The 19999-nt window shown below is 36.4% G+C and overlaps 2 protein-coding genes across 6 annotated transcripts in view; one reads left to right on the forward strand and one right to left on the reverse strand.

Annotated features, from left to right (window-relative positions):
* The window catches only part of stra6 (signaling receptor and transporter of retinol STRA6), a 63239-nt gene extending 48511 nt beyond the window's left edge, over positions 1–14728 (forward strand). For all 5 annotated transcript variants that reach the window (XM_087311132.1, XM_087311133.2, XM_087311131.2 and 2 more), the window contains 4 exon segments: positions 2125–2226; positions 2659–2822; positions 4975–5112; positions 13842–14728. In XM_087311132.1, coding sequence (XP_087167258.1) covers positions 2125–2226; positions 2659–2822; positions 4975–5112; positions 13842–14095 — 658 coding nt within the window. In that variant the 3' untranslated portion in view covers positions 14096–14728.
* A 490-nt stretch (positions 14729–15218) lies between these two features.
* Positions 15219–19188, reverse strand: islr2 (immunoglobulin superfamily containing leucine-rich repeat 2). The gene is given in 2 exon segments (NM_001013523.1): positions 15219–18389; positions 18958–19188. A coding segment is annotated over 1 exon segment (2139 nt). The 5' UTR covers positions 18381–18389; positions 18958–19188; the 3' UTR covers positions 15219–16241.
* Positions 19189–19999: the final 811 nt, after the last annotated feature.

Here is a 19999-nt window from a genome sequence, read left to right on the forward strand (position 1 = left end):
CGGAAGTCTTGAGCCAAAATGAATCAATAAAATTATATTCTTTTTGTGTTCATTTAAAAAGAAAACTCATAAATGTTTGACACAAGTGAAGATCTCTTTAAAAACAACGCAATCTCACGGCAATTTGTATCTTTTTGATTTAGTGGCTCATTCGTATGAATTCATATGATCAAATTCATACAATTTACTACAATTTGCTCCTTTCTCAATGACAGTTGGGTTTAGGGGCAGGGTTGGGTGTCACGCCTCCTGTTAAAAATTCTAAATTTTCCTACGACTGAGCTTATAAGAATTCATACGAATTAGCCAGAAAACTGACAAATTGTAAAATAGTTACATTATCTTATGAGATCAGGCTGTTAAAAATGCATGCAGATGATAAACATTTACTCCATTATGATATTAAACTATAATCCCTTCATTGCATATCCTGCGATGTGACTATTGCGGATGCATACATTGCGATATCGATTCTAAAACGATATATTGTGCAGCCCTAACTTGAAAATAGGTTACCGGTAGTTTTCTTTACTTCTTTTCTGTCCTTGGCCAAAAACTTGCTCTTACATTGTTAGTGCTGTGTAAGCATTTTTAAAATCAATATAAAAACCTTTAAACAAAATAGATTGCTGCTTGTTCTATGATATGCTCTAATAAATTTGAACGTCATTGTGTTTCTTATTATTTAGCATGTATATGTAGACATTACATAAAACATTACGTCATGAAAATATACTTGAGAGTTCTGGAAATGTCTTGGAAAAGAATTTTTGTTGTAAAAATGAGTATGAACCCTGTTGAAAGTAAAGTAATGGTTTGTAAATGAAAGTCACAACTATGCAAACCATTAACCTAAGTCTCTCAGTAGACTTTTTATAATGTTGATATGTATTAATTAGATTATAATCTTTACCATTTTGTCAGCAGTGCAGTGGCTGGTATTTAACTAAATGTCTGGTAATGTCCTGTCGCATCGTGCTTTATGAAGTTGTTTGTCGCTGGAATCTTGTTGGGTCACGGGTTGTTGTTGTTGACATAGTGTTACTGTATAATGTTATAGAGTATAGAGCTTTTAGAATTCTGCGTACATTCAATTCAATTCAGCTTTATTTGTATAGCGCTTTTACAATGTAAATTGTGTCAAAGCAGCTTCACATAAATGGTCATAGTAGCTGGAGCAGGGTAGTTCAGTTTTTAGTGTTTAAGTTCAGTTTAGTTTAGCTCAGTTCAGTCTGGCTTAAAGTCATTAATGAGAGTCCAAGCACTGAAGAGCAAATCCATCGAAGTGTAGCTCTACAGATCCTGAACCGTGCAAGCCAGTGGCGAAAAAAAAAAAAACTTCACCAATAGGAGAGAGAAGAAAAAAAACCTTGAGAGAAACCAGACTTTAATTGACACCATTTTAATTGTTTATTTACATGAGTCTACTAGGACAAATCAGTTGCCAGGCCTTTCATTTTTGTGTAAACTAATGCTTTATGAGGCATACTCTAGATCAGAAATGCCCAAACTAGGGCCCACAAGCAAAAGTTGGCCCCTGGTAACCTTTGAGTTGGCCCACCATCCTATCGGAGAAGAGCGGGAAAATGATGGGGATAATTTAATGATTGTCACTTTTTAATTGTCACTTTAAACATGATTGTTATTGTTTTTATAGCAATAAGTTTTCATTTAAAAAGTTATACTGCATTAGTTCATACGATTCAAAGTGATGGTTTTGTATTTATTTTTTAAATATATAAAGTAAATCAGGAAACTACTAATGGCAGCTTTACTGTAAAATAGTTTGGTAAATTTATCTTCGGCCCACGGCTCTCAGTGACATTTAGTTTTTGGCCCTTCATACAAAAATGTTTGGGCACCCCTGCACTAGATCTAATGTATTGGGAACGTCAAAGTTTGTTAAATTGGGTTAAGTGAATGCAGATTATCTTGTGTTCTTGTGTGGCACCTAAGCCGTACCATAAAATCATTGCAGGTCTGAAACAGAAATAAGCAGAATTAAAATGAAAAACTATTCTGCTATTCTGCTAATGATAGTCTTCTCCTATCTTCATAAAGGCCAACGGTTGTATTAGTACCTCTAAAGCTGCATCTCTCTGTTGCATGTTTTCTCTGCTGAAGGCCCTTCTGGTTGACTCTGGTTCTGGCTGCGCTGATTCAGCACGTGGCCTCCAGGTTTCTGTTCATCAGGAAAGATGGGGGAACCAGAGATCTGAACAACAGGTGACAATTGCTATATATTGATATATAAATAATTTATTTATCAATTTTAAATGTTAATGTTAAAAATTAAGTGTTGATGTTTATTGTGTTAAGTGTGTCATTCTTGTTGTATGCAAAGCACTGCCATGTTGAAATTAATCACTAGAATTGGGGGAGGGTGGGCTTGGTGATCACCAGAATGAGGAAGTCCCAGAGTAAAGTGAGAAAATATGATACACTGGTGTTTTGCATAATGGAAAAATTCTCTTCTAATGTCTCTTTTATTCCTGTTTATGTAAAGCACTTTGAATAGCCGCTGTGTATGAAATGTGCTATAAAAAATAAACTTGCCTTGCCTTATTTAAAATCTGTGATTGATATATTATATTGTTTATATACTAATGCATCACTAAACAGTAAAGCATGATGGGATTGATGTGCTTTTCTCCACAGAGGGAGTCTGTTTCTGCTCAGCTACATCCTCTTCCTGGTTAATGTGATGATTGGTGTGGTTCTGGGCATTTGGAGGGTCGTCATCACGGCTCTTTTCAACATTGTCCACCTAGGACGTTTGGATATAAGCCTTCTGAACCGTAACGTTGAGGCGTTTGATCCAGGTACATCTAACAAGCGCACTCTACGTACCATTGCCTAATTGACATAACAGAGCTCTTATTTCAAGTAATACATAAAAATACATGCTAATGCATATTTATATTTACATAGTGCACTTTGTGTAACATTTACATGCACAAAATAAGTAAAGAAGTATCATAAATCTATTTATTGGTAACACTTTACAATAAGGTTCATTAGTTAATGCATTTGCTAACATGAACAACACTTGTACAGCAGTTATTAATCATAATTAAACATTTACTAATGCATTATTAACATTTAAGTCCATGCTTGTTAACATTAGTTAATGCACCATGAGTTAACATGAACTAACAATGAACAACTGTATTTTTATTAACTAACATTTACTAACATGAATAAATACAGTAGTAAATGTATTGTTCATTGTTTGTTCGTGTTAGTAAATGCATTAACTAATGAACCTTATTGTAAAGTGTGACCAATTTATTTCTGAAAGTGGCTTTTGTGTTTACAAGCAAAGTCAAAGTAGCTTAACGTAGATGAAGAAAAGAGAATAAAAAGCCATCAAATGTTTCAAATAATTCAGATTTTTGTATGATTTATTTCAATGAAACATTGTGTATTGTCTTGTTGCTTTATATTGAAACTAAATAACAGATCATTATCTGGAAAAAGGTTTGGGTAATACATAATCAATACTTAAACACAAACAAGGTAAATATAATATAAATAAAAATTAATACATAGAATTTACCCAGCCAAAAAGGTAAAATTCTGTTTAAATTGAAATTGGATATTAATTATTCTATGTTTTCGTTTTGTAACTGCTGCCCTGAAACTTTGCTGTATTTGGTATTCCCCCCTTTTATTTTTTTTGGCTTAGTCTCTGTATTAATCAGGGGTCGCCACAGCAGAATGAACCACCAACTTATCCAGCATATCCCCTTCCAGCTGCAACCCAGCACTGGGAAACACCCATAAACTCTTGCATTCACTCCTACTACGGCCAATTTAGCTTATTCAATTCACCTATAGCATATGTCTTTGGACTGTGGGAGAAATCTGGAGCACCCAGAGGAAACTCACACTAACACGGCGAGAACATGCAAACTCCACACAGAAATGCCAACTGACCCAGCTGGGGCTTGAACCAGCAAACTTCTTGGTGTGAGGTGCCAGCGCTACCCACTGCCCCACCATGTCGCCCTGGCTAAATTTTTGTCAGTTTATTTTTTTCAAAATATTGACCATTTTTTGGGGTATTTTAGAGAACAGCAAAGACAAGCGGAGTTTTGTTTACATAGTAAACAAGTTTCATTTTCACAAATTTATGTTTTTCCGTATGAAACAAATGGAAAATTATTTTGATACTATATGGCATTCAGAAAAACAAAAAGCAATCAAAAAAGTGAAAATCTGTAATCGCTTCAATATTTTAAAATGTTTTAATTTATTCATTTATGCAGTTTATTATATTATCCAAGATGGCCCAATAGAGATAATAGTACAGAATCGTGTTTCATATTTCACCTATTTTTAATATTATGATTCAATATCTGTATAAAACCCCTCTTGTGCATTGACCTTTTTTAGCAATGCGAAAGAACAGAACTTCCAATTCAGTTGTCTATTTAAGAAATGACTAGGTAAATTAAGCATCAGAAAACAGCCAAATTTAGTTGAAGTCAGAATTATTATCCCTCCTGATTTACTAGCCACCCTGTATATTTTTCTTTTATCTTTGCCGTGATGACAGTACATACTTTTTTACTAGATATTTTAAAGATACTAGTATTAAAATGCAATTTAAAGGCTTAACTAGGTTAATTAGGCAAGTTAGGATAATTAGGCAAGTTAGGGTAATTAGGCAAGTCATTTTATAGCAGTGGTTTGTTTTGTAGACAATTGAAAAAAATAATACTAATGTTATTTAATAATATTGACCTTAAAATGTTTTTTTTTACTGCTTTTATTCTAGCCAAAATAAAACAAATAAGACTTTCTCCAGAAGAAAATATATTATAGGAAGTAATGTGAACAATTCCTTGCTCTGTTAAACCTCATTCTGTAAATATTTGAAAAAAGAAAGAAAATTCTAAGGGGATAATAATTCTGATTTCAACTGTATGTGGATGCTGCTTAGTGTGACCTCTGCTGTCCTCTGTTTAGGATACCGCTGCTACTCCCATTACCTGAAGATTGAGGTGAGTCAGTCTCACCCCGTGATGAAGGCCTTTTGTGGGCTCCTGCTGCAGAGCTCAGGTCAGGACGGTCTCTCTGCTCAGAGGATAAGGGATGCTGAGGAAGGTCTGTGCTTCTGTTTTTTCTCATTCATTTAATTCACTTTAAACTCACAGCTTTTAGATTTCGTTCTAATAACGCTTTGCGTTTAAATTGTCCAGACACATTTTTTTAAGCAAGTTTATGGAAACAGAACATTCTATAGTGGTTTTCTTATTGTTGATCTATACCTGTTGAAACTAATGGTTGTACTATGGTGATTTCCACTGTGGAACTGATACCGATAAAATTTATACTTAGAAATATAATAATATTAATAATATTCAGAAAAAAACAGAATAAAATGTATATTAAAAAAATTAAACTTGTACTAGAATAACTAAAACTATAGTAAACTAAGTATTCATTCATTCATTTTCTTGTCTGCTTAGTCCCTTTATTAATCTGGGGTCGCCACAGCGGAATGAACCCCTAACTTATCCAGCAAGTTTTTACGCAGCGGATGCCCTTCCAGCTGCAACCCATCTCTGGGAAACATCCACACACACGCACACACACACACACACTCATACACTACGGACAATTTAGCTTACCCAATTCACCTGTACCACATGTTTTTGAACTGTGGGGGAAACCGGAGCACCTGGGGGAAACCGGAGCACCTGGAGGAAAGCCACGCGAACGCAGGGAGAACATGCAAACTCCACTGGAAACACCAACTGGGCCAAGGTTCGAACCAGCAATCTTCTTGCTGTGAGGCGACAGCACTACCTACTGCGCCACTGCGTTGCCTGTAAACTAATTATTTGCTTATTTAAAAAACTGATAATACATTATATTGTCTATTGGAAGGAATGTGTTAATAGAGCCACTATTTAAGTACAGGGTAGCGCTCCTTTGAAATGAATGTGGGACCAAGGTGTAGTGGAGGACTGGCCATCCAGAGCCATAGATATGTAAACATTTATACATATATATGTGATCAGGAGTTTTCCCAGTGGTCAGTATGCATATATTTTATTTAAATTAGGAATATAACAATTTTACATCACTTTTTTACATTGATGGATAATGGATTGTATTGGCATTACCGATAAAGAGCATGAGTTTGTGTGCATAGAAATGTATTACCCTCCCTCCTTGTTAAATCTAATCCATGTCCTGAAACACACCCCCTGTCCCGCTTGCACTTCTATTTCTATCAGCAGAGGGAGTGATTTGTTTGTAACCGAATCTCCGTTATAAACGATTTGTGTGAACCATCGATATCTCTACGTCTTAATGTGCATATCCACCTTTATGATCTAAATGGTATAACATCTATAATATTCAATAACTTAAGGTGAACAGTATAGACATTGTGGCGTTTGCCATTTAAACTAAAACTGCCACTGCCATGCGGTCACCTATGAAAGTGATGTAAACTTATAATTTTCATGATAAAAAAAATAATAAAAAATGCATACTGACCACTGGGAAAACTCAACATCACAGATATATGTATAAATATATCAGTCCTCCACTACAGCTTGCGCCCACATTCATTTCAAAGGAGCGCTACCCTGTACTAAAATAGCGGCTCGATTGACGCATTCCTTCCAATAGACATCAAAAGAGTAGGCGACATCTAATGTAAATATCTATGGCCGTACTCCACTTAGCCGTCAATAATACAAGTTTCTGGCATTTCAGTGTCTCTTGTCATGTTTCATTTACATTGTTTGCTGATTTTATTCAACAAAACTAGCATAAGCCTAGACTTTAGTGCAAGTTGTTGCTACTTTGCCCATATGGTTAGTGCAGTAAGTGACTGTATTATCATCAATAATGTTACTTCTTGAGCACAAACGTTCGTAACATATAAAAACGTAAAAAATAAAAATCTTACGCATAAATGTTCTGCATTTATGCTTTGTTTTCTTTGTTTGCTCATCACTACACCTGTACACAGCGCTAAAGTCCAGCATCTTTCTTGACTAGTGTGGTTAAATAGCATTTGTGCTGAGAGCACAGTACAAATATGGTGGGGGTGTTGATGCATGCTCAGGATACCAATGCGATATCAAGTGTATATATCTATGGCTGCAGACTCTATCTTCTCAGTACTATTAGAGTCTTTAGAGCACCAGATTAATTTCCTCTGTTTTGAATGCATTTAAGAGCAGAAAGCAGAGTGAAATGATGTTTGCTCATCTGAGTCAAGTCTCCGAGCTGCATTGATCAGGGTTTGATTTCTCCTGGGTGATTCATGACTGTATGCAGAGACGGACGGTCGGCTGGCCTTGTTTTTAGAATAATTGATTCATCATGTTGTCTTGCACACAGCAGGCGAGCGCAGCAGCGATGATTAAATTTGTCAGGATAAATTGGGCCCTGATGTGCAATAACTCGACCTGCTACTGCTCAATCACACACGTCAGGAAACACATTGTGTCAAAATTCTAAAAGGTGAAACTAGCTCATCTTCTTTCATAAAGCTGAGTGAAGAACAAATTCAGGCTTTCTGTGTGTGTGTGTCTCTGTGTGTCTGTATATCTCTGTCTGTCTGTCTGTTTGTATGTCTGTCTCTCGGTGCCTGTGTGTACAGTGCATCCGGAAAGTATTCATAGCGCTTCACTTTTTCCACTTTTTTATGTTACAGCCTTATTCCAAAATTGATTACATTTATTTCTTTCCTCAATATTCCACACATAATAGCCCATAATGATAATGTGGAAAAAACATTTTTTGAAATTGTTGCAAATTTATAAAAAATCTAAAAGCTGAAAAATCACATGTACAGAAGTATTTGCAGCCTTTGCTCAATACTTTGTTGATGCACCTTTGGCAGCAATTACAGCCTCAAGTCTTTTTGAATATGATGCCACAAGCTTGGCACACCTGTCTTTGGGAATGTTTGCCCATTCCTCTTTGCAGTGCCTCTCAAGCTCTATCAGGTTGGAAGGGAAGTGATGATGTACAGCCATTTTCAGATCTCTACAGAGATGTTCAATAGGATTTAGGTCTGGGCATTTTCTGGGCCACTCAAGGACATTCACCAAGTTGTTGTGAAGCCACTCCATTGATATTTTGGAGGTGTGCTTTGGGTCACTGCTGGAAGATGAACCGGTGCCTCAGTTTGAAGTCAAGGGCACTGTGAAGCAGGTTTTCATTCAGGATGTCTCTGTAACTTGCTGCATTCATCTTTTCCTCTATCCTAGCTTGTCTTCCATTACCTGCTGCTGAAAAACATCCCCACAGCATGATGCTGCCACCAATGTGGTTCACGGTAGGAATGGTGTTAGCCTGGTGATGAGCGGTGCCTGGTTTTTTCTGAACATAATGCCTGACATTCACTCCAAAGAGTTCGATTTTAATCTCATCAGACCAGAGAATTGTGTTTCTTATGGTCTGAGAGTCCTTCAGATGACTTTTAGCAAATTACAGGCGGGTAGTGGCTTCTCTCTGACCACTCTACCATACAGGCCTGATTGGTGGATTGCTGCACAGATGGTTGTCCTTCTGTAAGGTTCTCCTCTCTCCACAGAAGAATGCTGAAGCTCAAACAGAGTAAACTTTGGGTTATTGATCACCTCCCTGACTAAGGCCCTTCTCCCCCGATCACTCAGCTTAGATGGCTGGACAGATCTAGTCCTGGTGGTTACAAACATCTTCCACTTACAGATGATGGAGGCCACTGTGCTCGTTGGAACTTTCAGAGCAGCAGAAATTTTTCTGTAACCTTCCCCAGCCTTGTGCCTCAAGACAATCCTGTTTCAGAGGTCTACAGACAATTCCTTTGTCCTCATGCTTGGTTTGTGCTTTGGCATGCACTGTCATCCCTGGGACTTTATATAGACATGTGTATGCCTTTTCAAATCATGTCCAATCAAATGAATTTACCTCAGGTGAACTCCGATTAAGCCGCAGAAACATCTCAGGAATCATCAGTGGAAACAGAATGTACCTGAGCTCCACGACAAGGCTGTGTATACTTATGTGCATGTGATTTTTCAGGTGTTTTATTTTTAATAAATTTGCAACAATTTTTAAAAAAATCTTTTTTCACATTGTCATTATGGGCTATTGTGTGTAAAATTTTGTGGAAATAAACGAATTGAATCCATTTTGGAATAGAGCTGTAACATAAAAACGTGGAAAAAGTGAAGCGATATAAATACTTGCCAGATGCACTGTGTCTGTGTTTTTCTGTCTGTGTGTATTTCTGTCTGTCTGTCTGTGTGACGGCATCTGTTCATGTCTGTCTGTGTGTGTCTATCAATGTCTGTGTCTGTCTGTCTGTTTGTCTTACTGTGACACATACATACTGACATACACACACACACACAGACAGACAGACAATCAGACAGAAACAGACAAACAATCAGACAGAAACAGACAAACAGACACTGACAGACAGACAGTCACACAGACCAACAGACAAACACAAACAGTCAGACAGACAGACAGACAGACAGACAGACAGACAGACAGACAGACAGACAGACAGACGGACACTGACAAATGCACAAACACTGACACAGAGAGTCAGACACACACTAAAAGATCGACAGTTACACAGACTGACAGACAGACACACATTTTTTAGAGCAGGACACACACACATCTGCAGGCTCTTTTGCAGGATGTCAGGCAGCAGATGGCTCATATGTAATATTAATTCATCTGTCTTTTGTTGGTTTGACACCTGCTGATTCTTTTTGCATATAAAACAAGGAGGAATTATAAGAGTGGTGTGTTTGTGTTCATGTATAATAACATTCGCTGAGCGTTTCAGATGTGTGTGTCTCATACTGCTTACACTCTCCATATGGTGAACTGTGCTATTGTGGTATTCTGATTGTGAAGCGCTGTTATTTTAACACATCAACCCTTTTAATAACGTCAAATAATGGTCTGCTAAACAAAGAAGCTGTTTCCATAAAAAAAAATCTAATATATACAGTATTTCAGAAAATTTTAGAGCAGAGCTAGTCTTTTTTGCCTCCATCCATCCATGTATGTATGTGGGCATCATGGTGGCACAATAGGTAGCACAATCGCCTCACAGCAAGAAAGTCGCTGGTTTGAGCCCCGACTGGTTTGAGACATTTATATGTGGAGTTTGCATGTTCTCCTCGTGTTGGCAGGGTTTCCTCCGGGTGCTCCACTTTCCCCCACAGTCCAAAGACATCCACTATAGGTGAATTGGGTAGGCTAAACTGGCCATAGTGCGTGTGTGTAAATGCAAGAGTGTATGGGATGTATATAGGCTGGATATGCTGGATAAGTTGGTGGTTCATTCCACTGTGGTGACCCATGATAAAAGAACTAAGCCGAAAACAAAATACATAAATGTATATATGCATGCATGTATTAATTTATTGATTTTATTTTACAGTTGACTACAAACAGATCATATTTAAACATTAAGCCAGATGTTACTATTAAGTAATTCATATTTTAGAGACAATATTGTCAGCTGTTTAACTTTTCATAATTGCTAAATTTATAAACGTGCCTTTATTTTCATACATCTACTTTTTTTACCATGTCTAAAATAATCTTGTGCTTATTAAGGATGGTATAAAAAACACTATAAAAAAGATAAGTCATTTTTTTATCTTGCTAAACTTAATTTTTATATCATACCAACAATTCAATTATCAACTCACAAATTTAGATTTATTACTTGCAAATCTGCATTTATAATAAACTTTTTACTCTTAGAAATCTGAGCTTGCATCTTGCAATTTTATTATTTTTTTTTCTTTCTGTGAAATGCATTTATTTATTTATTTTTGCTATCAGAAGTTTCATCTCACAAAAAATTTTTAATTTAGATTTTGCTATTCTGACTCCTACAATTAATATTTTTTATTATTTATTAAATATATCTAATATTTTTAAATATTGCAGTAGTAGTCAAAATGTTGACAATCTTTAAATTCTGAAAACAAAATTACAGAATAGTATTAAAAAATATATAAAAACTTGCATTTGTTTTTGAATTATTATTGTTGTTATTGTTATTATTTGCTTTTATTCGTTTATAGAATTAATTTTTTCATCTTGCAAAAAGTCTGTTTATATCCCGCTTTATATCCTAACTACTTCCTCTAGAATTGTGGGTAACACTTTATTTTGATGGTCCATTTGAGTATTAGTAGACTGCCTGCTTAATATCTGTTGATACTGAAATTTAACTGACAATAAGAAACTTTGCAAATGCATGTCAACATACACTAAACCTAACTCCAACCAAACAGTCTACTTATAATCTATTGAGAATTAGTTGCAATGTACCTTATATTCAACTAACGGACCATCAAAATAAAGTGTAATCGAATTGGGAGTTTACATTTTACAATTGTCATTTTTCGTTTTCTTGCAATTTTGATCTCATAATGTGGACTTTAATTTAATTTGGACGTTCATGTGGACTCCCATTCTCAATTTAGTTTTTTGCTTTTTAAATCTAGCTTTTTTTTTTTTAAGTAAACAAAATTTTCATTGCACAAAAAGTCCACATCTAGAGTTTATTTCTGGTAAAAAAAAAAAAATAAATAAATTCTTGCAATTCAGATTTTTTTATTTTTTATTTTTTTATTTTTTGGTTTACAATTTTACATTTATGACACCCAGTTGCAGCCTGCAAGATGAAATCTCTCAAGGTGGAAGAAAGCTAGAATTCTAAGAACATTACTTAAATTATGAGAAAAGTCTAATTTCGTCCAGTTTTTTTTTTTTTTTTTATCCTTCTAATTTTTATTTATTTATTATTTTATTTGTGATGGAGGCTCACCAAGGCTACATTTATTTGATCAAAAAGCCTATACAACTATTACATTGTGTAATATTATTTAAATTTTGAATAGGATTTTGAAATTCTATGTTTTTTAAAGTAATTATTCATGCAATTGTAATTATTGTTATTTCATAATTTGAACTTTTTATTCTCAATTTCTCAATTCAGATTTTTGTTTATATGAAAATATTTTAGCAAATGTAATTTTTTTATTCTTTGTTTTCATCTTGCAGTTTTTAATGCCTTCTCTCAGAATTCATTTGTTGTTGCGACTTCAAAGGAAAGGAAATTGTTATTTCCATTCATCTTCCAAAAAAGTCCCCAATCTAGAGTTTAAATCTTACAGTTTTACTCAGAATTTGACATTTTTAATGCCTAGAAAGGTTGTTCCTTAATTGAAAGCTGCGTTTTTAGCATGATTACTCCATCGCATGATCCATCAGAAATCATTCTAATATCCTTACACTTTTTTAAAGGATTAGTTCACCCTTCAGTGTACAATATATGACTTTTTTCTTTCAGACAAATACAGTTAATTAGCTAGTTTTACATTATATCCTTGCTCTTCCATGCTATATAATAGTGTTGGATAGTGGCTTTTATTTTGAAGCTTTCAAAAGTGCATAAATTTGTCATCAAACTAGTGGGTTAATACATGTCTTATGAAGCAGACCAGAGTGTTTATGTAACAAAAACTCTAATCTTTGACTTCCAGTGTCAACCGAATGCACATTATGGGCAATTGCCACCCTATGATGCAAGCATAAGCTGCTTCTGAAGCTTCGTAAATAAATGTATCTCACTGGAACTATTTACCACAGTTTGTTTACCACAAAAGATGATAATTGTACAGTATATTACTCTTAAAAATGATGCATATGTGTGTACCTGTCATACGTCATACCTTGTGTAAGTCAGTAACGTCCACTTGGCCATAGCAGGAATTTAGTAATTGGAATTTATCATTTACATTTAAACATTTAGTGACTTACAATTGAGAAAGCATTCAGCAATTAAGTGCTACAGTAATTAAGGGGAAGTGTTGTTGTTGTTTTTCTACTGGTGGTTTGTCATCCTCACCTGTGTGAAGCACACTTTATAAATGCTCTTTTTTGGGGACATGGAGTGAATGTGTCTGGTGCAATTGTTGGTTAAGGTATCTCAGATATAAGCGTGTGTTTTCTACTGGTGGTTTGTCAAGCACCTGTGAGAGGCACACTCATAATTGCATAATGTTTTGAGGTTGTTGTGTGGTGTGGTTGGGGAGAGAATTAAGAATGTAAAAATGTGAACGTTTTATAAGACATGCGTTAACCCCCTGGCAGCAGATGGGTTAGTTCAATGAGAGATTTTTTGTCATCTTTCAAAATAAAAATCACTATCCAACACTATTATAAAGCATGAAAGAGCTAGGATACAATTTAAAATGACTCTGAATGTGAATGAAGTCATGAGGGTGAGCAAATTATGGGGTCATTCTTCTTTTTGGTGAACTAGTCCTTTAATTTGTCAGAATAACACGTTTTTATTTATTATTAAGTCATTTTGAAATGACTAAAATATGCCACCTTTTAATTTAATGCCCAAAAAATCCTCTGAATGATAAATAATAACTACATTTAAGATTAAATGTCGTCAGTTACTCTATTTTTCTTTTTTACATTTACACATTTATGTATACAGAAAACTTTTATTTATTTGTTTATTTGTTTGTTTATTTCATAGTTTATACTTATGTTTACCTTTTTGCATGCAAGTATTCTTAAATAAGTATTTTACATGTATTTTTGATATACATTAAACCTTATTGGCATTCAGTGTTGACAAGAAAGACTTTTATTTTATATGACAATAAACACTTTGAATCTTTGAAATGTTATTTACTTCTTACTCAAACACATTGTAAATGCAGATTTTCTTATTTCTTTCCGGATAATTTTTTTTTTTATAGAATGTGCGAGTTAAAAGCGTTCAATATGTTGACTTGAGCTCTCGTTCAACATTGAAGGTATTCAACTGGTCCAGCAGGAGAAAAAGCAGAACAAGGTGTCTAACGCCAAGCGGGCACGAGCGCACTGGCAGCTCCTCTACACGCTGGTCAACAACCCGTCCTTGGTGGGATCTAGAAAGCATTTCCAGTGCCAGAGTTCGGAAAGCTTCATCAACGGAGCCCTCAGCCGGACCTCGAAGGAGGGCAGCAAAAAGGATGGCAGCGTCAATGAGCCAAGCAAAGAGGCTGAAAGCGCCGCCGCCAGCAACTGAAGACCACAATGCGGATGAAGGAGATCAGCCCACCCTCAGTCTCTTACCAGCTGCTGGCCAGATATTGATGATAGTATTATTTGGTTTGGTTTAGCACATGTGTTTAGCTAAGTGCACTTCCAGCTCAGTGCCTCAGGAGAAAAAAAAAAGAAAAAACTTCATGCAGTTGTAGTTAACGGATCCTTTGCACATGTGTGTGTGGATGGATGTGATGAATGTTGTGTGAATGTGTCTTTTTTCCGTCTTGGATTTAGTGTAACAGGAAATTTAGTTGTGGCACTGAACTCCCCTCTGACCGCTTGATGCGAGGTTAGTATGTGTGACTATTTATGAATGTACAGGTCTTTTGCAAATTGATGAATTATTCATTTCCACTCCTTTATTTTTCAGTCTTCTACCAAAAAATAAAAATAAAATAAAAATTGTAGGAAAACTAACATTAAACCAGTGATGGTTATTATGGGTTGGTCGGTGTTTTAAGACAACATCTACTGTAATTGTATTGCAAAATATAAATACAATATGTCTCACTGTTACATTTGACACGTAATTTTGATATTTCCGTCTATTTTGTCTTGTTCTGCGCTACCTACGGCATGTGATTGAAACGAAATAAATATTTAAACTAACAAACAAGTGTGTTGAATTGCTCTTCATGCGGGTACTGCGTTAAAAGCTTAATATAAATAATAATTAAGTCAAATTAAAACCATTACAGTTACTTCATTGGGCATTTTTAGTGCTGCGACTAAAACCAAAACTTAAAAAAAGTATTTCAACATTGAAATTAATGATATCTAATGTTTTTGGAACTATTTAAATGTTATCATTTATGAATAAGATATTAGGTGTTGAAAAAAGCGCGCCCCTGCTCCGCAATCGCATCATTCCTTTGTTGTGTCTAACAGTTCTCGCATAATATATAATAATATAATATATTAAATATCCTACATATTTTTAAACATCATTGTTATGAAATACATCAAATAGATTGTACATTTCAGTGCATCTTTGATTTATCAAATTAAAATAAAAGCAAAAATATGTTTCCATCAGTATTCAGACTAACCTAAAATTAATTTTACAAGCAGTAAGAACAACAAAAAAAGCCCAACAAGCTACATTTGTTTAATATTTTATTAAGGTCACGTACATAAAATCATATCAAAAATCTTTAAAAGGTCTGAGCATTTTTTACAACATCATTGGACAGCTGGACACGAAACAAGCCACTATATGCGTCAATTTACTGGACACTCGATGGTAAAAACGGACCATTTATATTCATAAAAAAGAGAGAACATCTCGGATGACTTGGCTTACATCACAAATCGACACTGAATATCTACAATCTATAGTACCCTAATAAAACACACTTGAAAATACTTTTGTGTGACATGCCACGAACAAGTAGGCTATCTCAGAGAGAAGAAAGGACACGTTGTAATCCGTAAAGGCTAGAGATATCGTCAAAGCACCCGTTCGCGGAGATTAAAAATCACATATTTTGGGGGAGAAACCCATATTATACACATAACAAACGTATGTTTTCAAGGTGACCTGGTTCGTTTTCCAGACATTTATATCACATGCTGTGAAAAGAGTACAGGTATTTATTTTCCCCTCAGAAGCGCTTGATGTCCACTATACAGTACTTTTTTTTGCACCTCGATGACTTAAAATGGATGCTACGTGTATGGATTGTGCCAAAGTGACGAAACTTACGTAAGGTGAATTGTATTGTGAGGTTTTATAAAGATAGATTCACCCATTTTATGTCCATTACACTAGATAAATCTTTTTGTATTACTGAACACTCATCATTTTGCACTTGGCTAACTTGCTGAGGTAAAAACGAGCGCGCGTTTGTCAGCGCGGGTCACACTCTTAAAAATAAAGGCTGTTTTTCGACATCGATGGTTCCATTAAGAACTTTAACATCTATGGAAAATTGAAAGATTTAAAAGGTTGGTCAGATTATTTAAATGTTCTTCAGACTATAAAAAATGTTTTTTTGGAATGGACTAAAAAGTTTATTCTATGGCATCACTATGAAAAAAAAGAAAACCGTTTTGTTACCTTTATGTTTAAGAGTGTGTATTTTGTAAGATGACGAATCATTTTTACGTGTTTCAGAGTAAACATCTCAGCGTGGTTGTTTGTAATTACCGTTGATCTCCGCTGATATGTTTACTGCTTCAGCTCCAAGGGGTAACCGATCGCTGTACTCGGAACCGACTTCAAACTCCTCTTGTGTTTTGGACTGTGACTCTGGAATGGACTCGGTCACCACACTGCCCTCGATGTCCTCTCCTTCTCCGTCTCCCTCCTCGCCATCAGCCTCGCCTTCTCCCTCTCCCATCTCACTGGGGTTAAAATTCTTTTCGGATCCCACAAATGACGCCCTGGGATCAAAATCTGTCGCTATGTTCTTTTCCATCTGATCTGGGTTTTGTGTTTTCATAATCAGCTTGTAGGTCTTGCCTTGATACTTGTAGAGCAAATGACAGCAGGTGGCACCCAGTAGGGGCACGGTTGCCAAAGCTAGTAGAAAGATGCTAACGACTACAATGATTAACAAGGATGGGATTTTCTTTCGGGTTGTGAAGACCACTTGGACTTGGCAGTCTTGGCCTCCGTAGGTGAGACAGAGGGTGTAATTGGTGCCTGGCTTGAGGTGCTGAAAGCGATAGGCGTTGACGCCTTCTTCTATCTTGGACCACTGCACCACTGAATGTCCATTGCCAGTACTGACACAAAGGTACAACAAGTCTAGTGGTGACTTTTTGGCGGATGTTTGGAAAAGACTAAAAGGCTCCTTATTCACAGTTTGGAGGTCTTGTTGTTGACTGAGGTGAATGTTTGACTTTGCGTTGGCCATCTGCATAGGGTTCAGCTGAACTTTAGCCTCAGTCTCTGAAACTTCCAGAGCGATAACCCCAAAATCAAATGTGTACTGTTTAAGTTCATCTAAGCTGAGGTTGAAAGCATGGTTAGAAATGTACTGTGTGCCGTCATTTATTCCACATTTACCAACAAATGGCAAAGTATCAGCCCCTTCATCTACTTGCTCTTTATCCACTGTAATGACAGATGTGCCAGTGGGAAGACTTTTAGTCTTCTCTTCAAATTTAGGCCTCATGCTAATCACGCTGTTTTTGGAGCCTTTTGAACCGAGTTTGTCTTCTGGTAAAAGCCCTGGTGATTTCGTGTCCAGCATAGAATTGGTGGCGTGCTTTTTAGTGCCTGCGACAACAAGTCTAACTGAGCTCTCAGCTTTTCCCATGTCATTAACAGCAGAACAGGTGTAGTTTCCCTCTTCTTTCTTGCTCATGCGAGGAACGATCAGGGTGCCATTTTGAAACACGAGGAACCTGGTGTTTGTAGGTGGGCCATTAATCGGAATGTCAGTTTTTTCAACAATAGCAGGCAAAGGGAATGTAATCAGTTGGTTTCCAGCAAATATCTCCCATGTGACCTCGGGTTTGGGTGTTCCTTTTGTTTCGCAGTATAGCATAACCATATATCCCTCATAGAGTTCAGACTTTTCTATGTTTGGCTGATATGTAATGGATACAGATGGGGCCTTGCAATTCAATTTGGGCATGCTAGTGACCTGAGAACCTTTGAGGTGGGATGGGGCATCGCAAGCGATGTTGTTTTGTTCAGGAATGGAGATTGAGGATTTGAGGATCCAGTCCCTAAGCCACTCAAGGTTGCAGGAGCAGATGAAGGGGTTGTGGAAGATTTGCAGATGGGACATGGCAGCCAAAGAATCAAATGTTCCTTGCACAATAGTGGTAAACTTGTTATTGTTAATACGGATTGAACGAAGGTCTTTCAAGTTTGAAAAGGCGTTCTTAGGGATGCTGACCATCTCATTATTGTTCATCTTTAACAACTGCAAAGCACCAAGATTGGCCAAGTCCTCCCATGGAAAATGCACAATTTTGTTGTTGCTAATATCCAAATTTTTTAGCTGTATCAATGGAGCCAACGTGTCCCTCTCGACTGTGATGATTTCATTGTGAGCCAGCCAAAGAGAGGTCACCTGGGTCACATTTACAAAAGTTTTGGATTTCAGCACTTTAATCTTGTTCGCTGAAAGACTCAGGGTGCTTGCATTGGACGGCAAACCCACAGGTACTTCCACAAGGTCTTTGTAGGCACAGTCTACGAACTGGTGGTTGTATTTATCAGAGCAGGCACACTGCTTGGGGCAACAGTGTGCATTGCCAATCAATGCAGTCCCCAGGGCAATAAGCATCAGGTATTTGGTTGCCATTTTCAGCTCCTGTGAAGGACACATGAAGGTGGGATTAGTACAAATGATTTTTGAACTATGAAATATGAATGAAACAAGAATCTTGTTAAAGTTACTTTAAACTGTTAGCTTTGTAGATTGACACATTTATATCAAAGTTATTTAAAAAAAGCTAAATACAGTTTATATTATTTATCATGGTTTCGTTTTATAAAATTATTTCTTATTGACATATTGAAATGATTTAGAGGAAACAAAGACACCAGTAATCTCGAGACATCCTCGAGCGTCTGGCTGTGTTACCAGACCGCTGAAAAAAAGACCCGAGAACGCACCATTTGTACCCCAGTAGCTGTCCAGGGTTCTGAATCGCGTTTCATTTTGTGTTAAATCCTCGGCTTGTGAATTTCTCAAACTTCTCGTGATTTGCAGCGACTATATCCTAAATATACCCTGCAAACCATCGGGTCATTCTTCTAATTCAAAATATAATTCTTAATAATATTAAAGATTAAGACAAGACCACTCTTTTACAGTTTATTTGCACTCACACCTACATTCTAGAGAAAGTGTTGCACACTTTAAAACTTAATCTTACCTGTGAAAGATTTTCCTAACACTCGCGCGGATTTCAGTCAGCACGACACTTGATGAAATATACTATTTAAAGATCAGACGTCAATTTTCACCCAAAACATCATGTAGCCATTTATATCCCGCTGGAAATCCTTGCCGTTTTGGTTAGCAGATGGAAGATGATACATTTTAGTGTCCGTGTGATGCTGAGCAGTCCAGAGGCTGTTTTCTCCTCGCGCTCGAGTTTGGACAGAATTCATTGCGCGCTCCCGCCTTCACAGTGATAGGGGAGGGATTGTGAACGCGCAGCCTCTCCCTACAATTCCGCATTGAAGCCACGGGGACTTAGCAGCCGAGATGAAGGTTATTCATAATTTAGATACAGAAGATCATTTATATCACATGACCTGTGCCCTTTGTCTTTTCGAAAGGATTTGCATTAGTGAAGTTTCGAAGTTTTACAAATAATCTTGAAAAGTGCAGAAAACAATCTCAGAATTTGTTTTTATAGAAACGTAAATCTATATAAAACAGATAAACGGAAACACTAAAACGATCCTGTATGAAAGACATATATTTACAATTGTTTATTTCCACAATAGCCTGTATATTACCAGCATCACTTCAGTTCTTATACAACCTTAACATTTTTAAAAGGACATTGAAATCATTTGTTTTCTGCTCTGAATGAGTCTGTGACCATCAAAACAAGTGAACTGAGCTGCAGAATCGATTTGCTTTTCAGTGAAAGTTGCTTCGTTTGTTGCAAGATCTTTCAAGATCAGGAGACCCTCACCCTTACAAAACGCCTCGAAATGGCGTGGTAGTGTGAAAATGAACTTGGCTAAACAAACCGAATAGCCCACTGGTTATGAATTCTATACGTAGACGGATTGCGATTGGGATTTCCGAAGCTTTTTATTTGCTGCTATCTAGTGGTCATTTTAGGGGAGAGCGTAAAGTAACAGCTATTTTCTCAAAGCCGAAAACATTTGCTTTTCAAGCAATAACTGCACATTCGACATGCAAGCTTTAGTGAAGCTGTCAAATATTATGTAATTTCA

Source organism: Danio rerio, chromosome 25, assembly GCF_052040795.2.
Source record: "Danio rerio strain M-AB ecotype USA chromosome 25, GRCz13ab, whole genome shotgun sequence".
NCBI classification, from domain to species: Eukaryota; Metazoa; Chordata; class Actinopteri; order Cypriniformes; family Danionidae; genus Danio; species Danio rerio.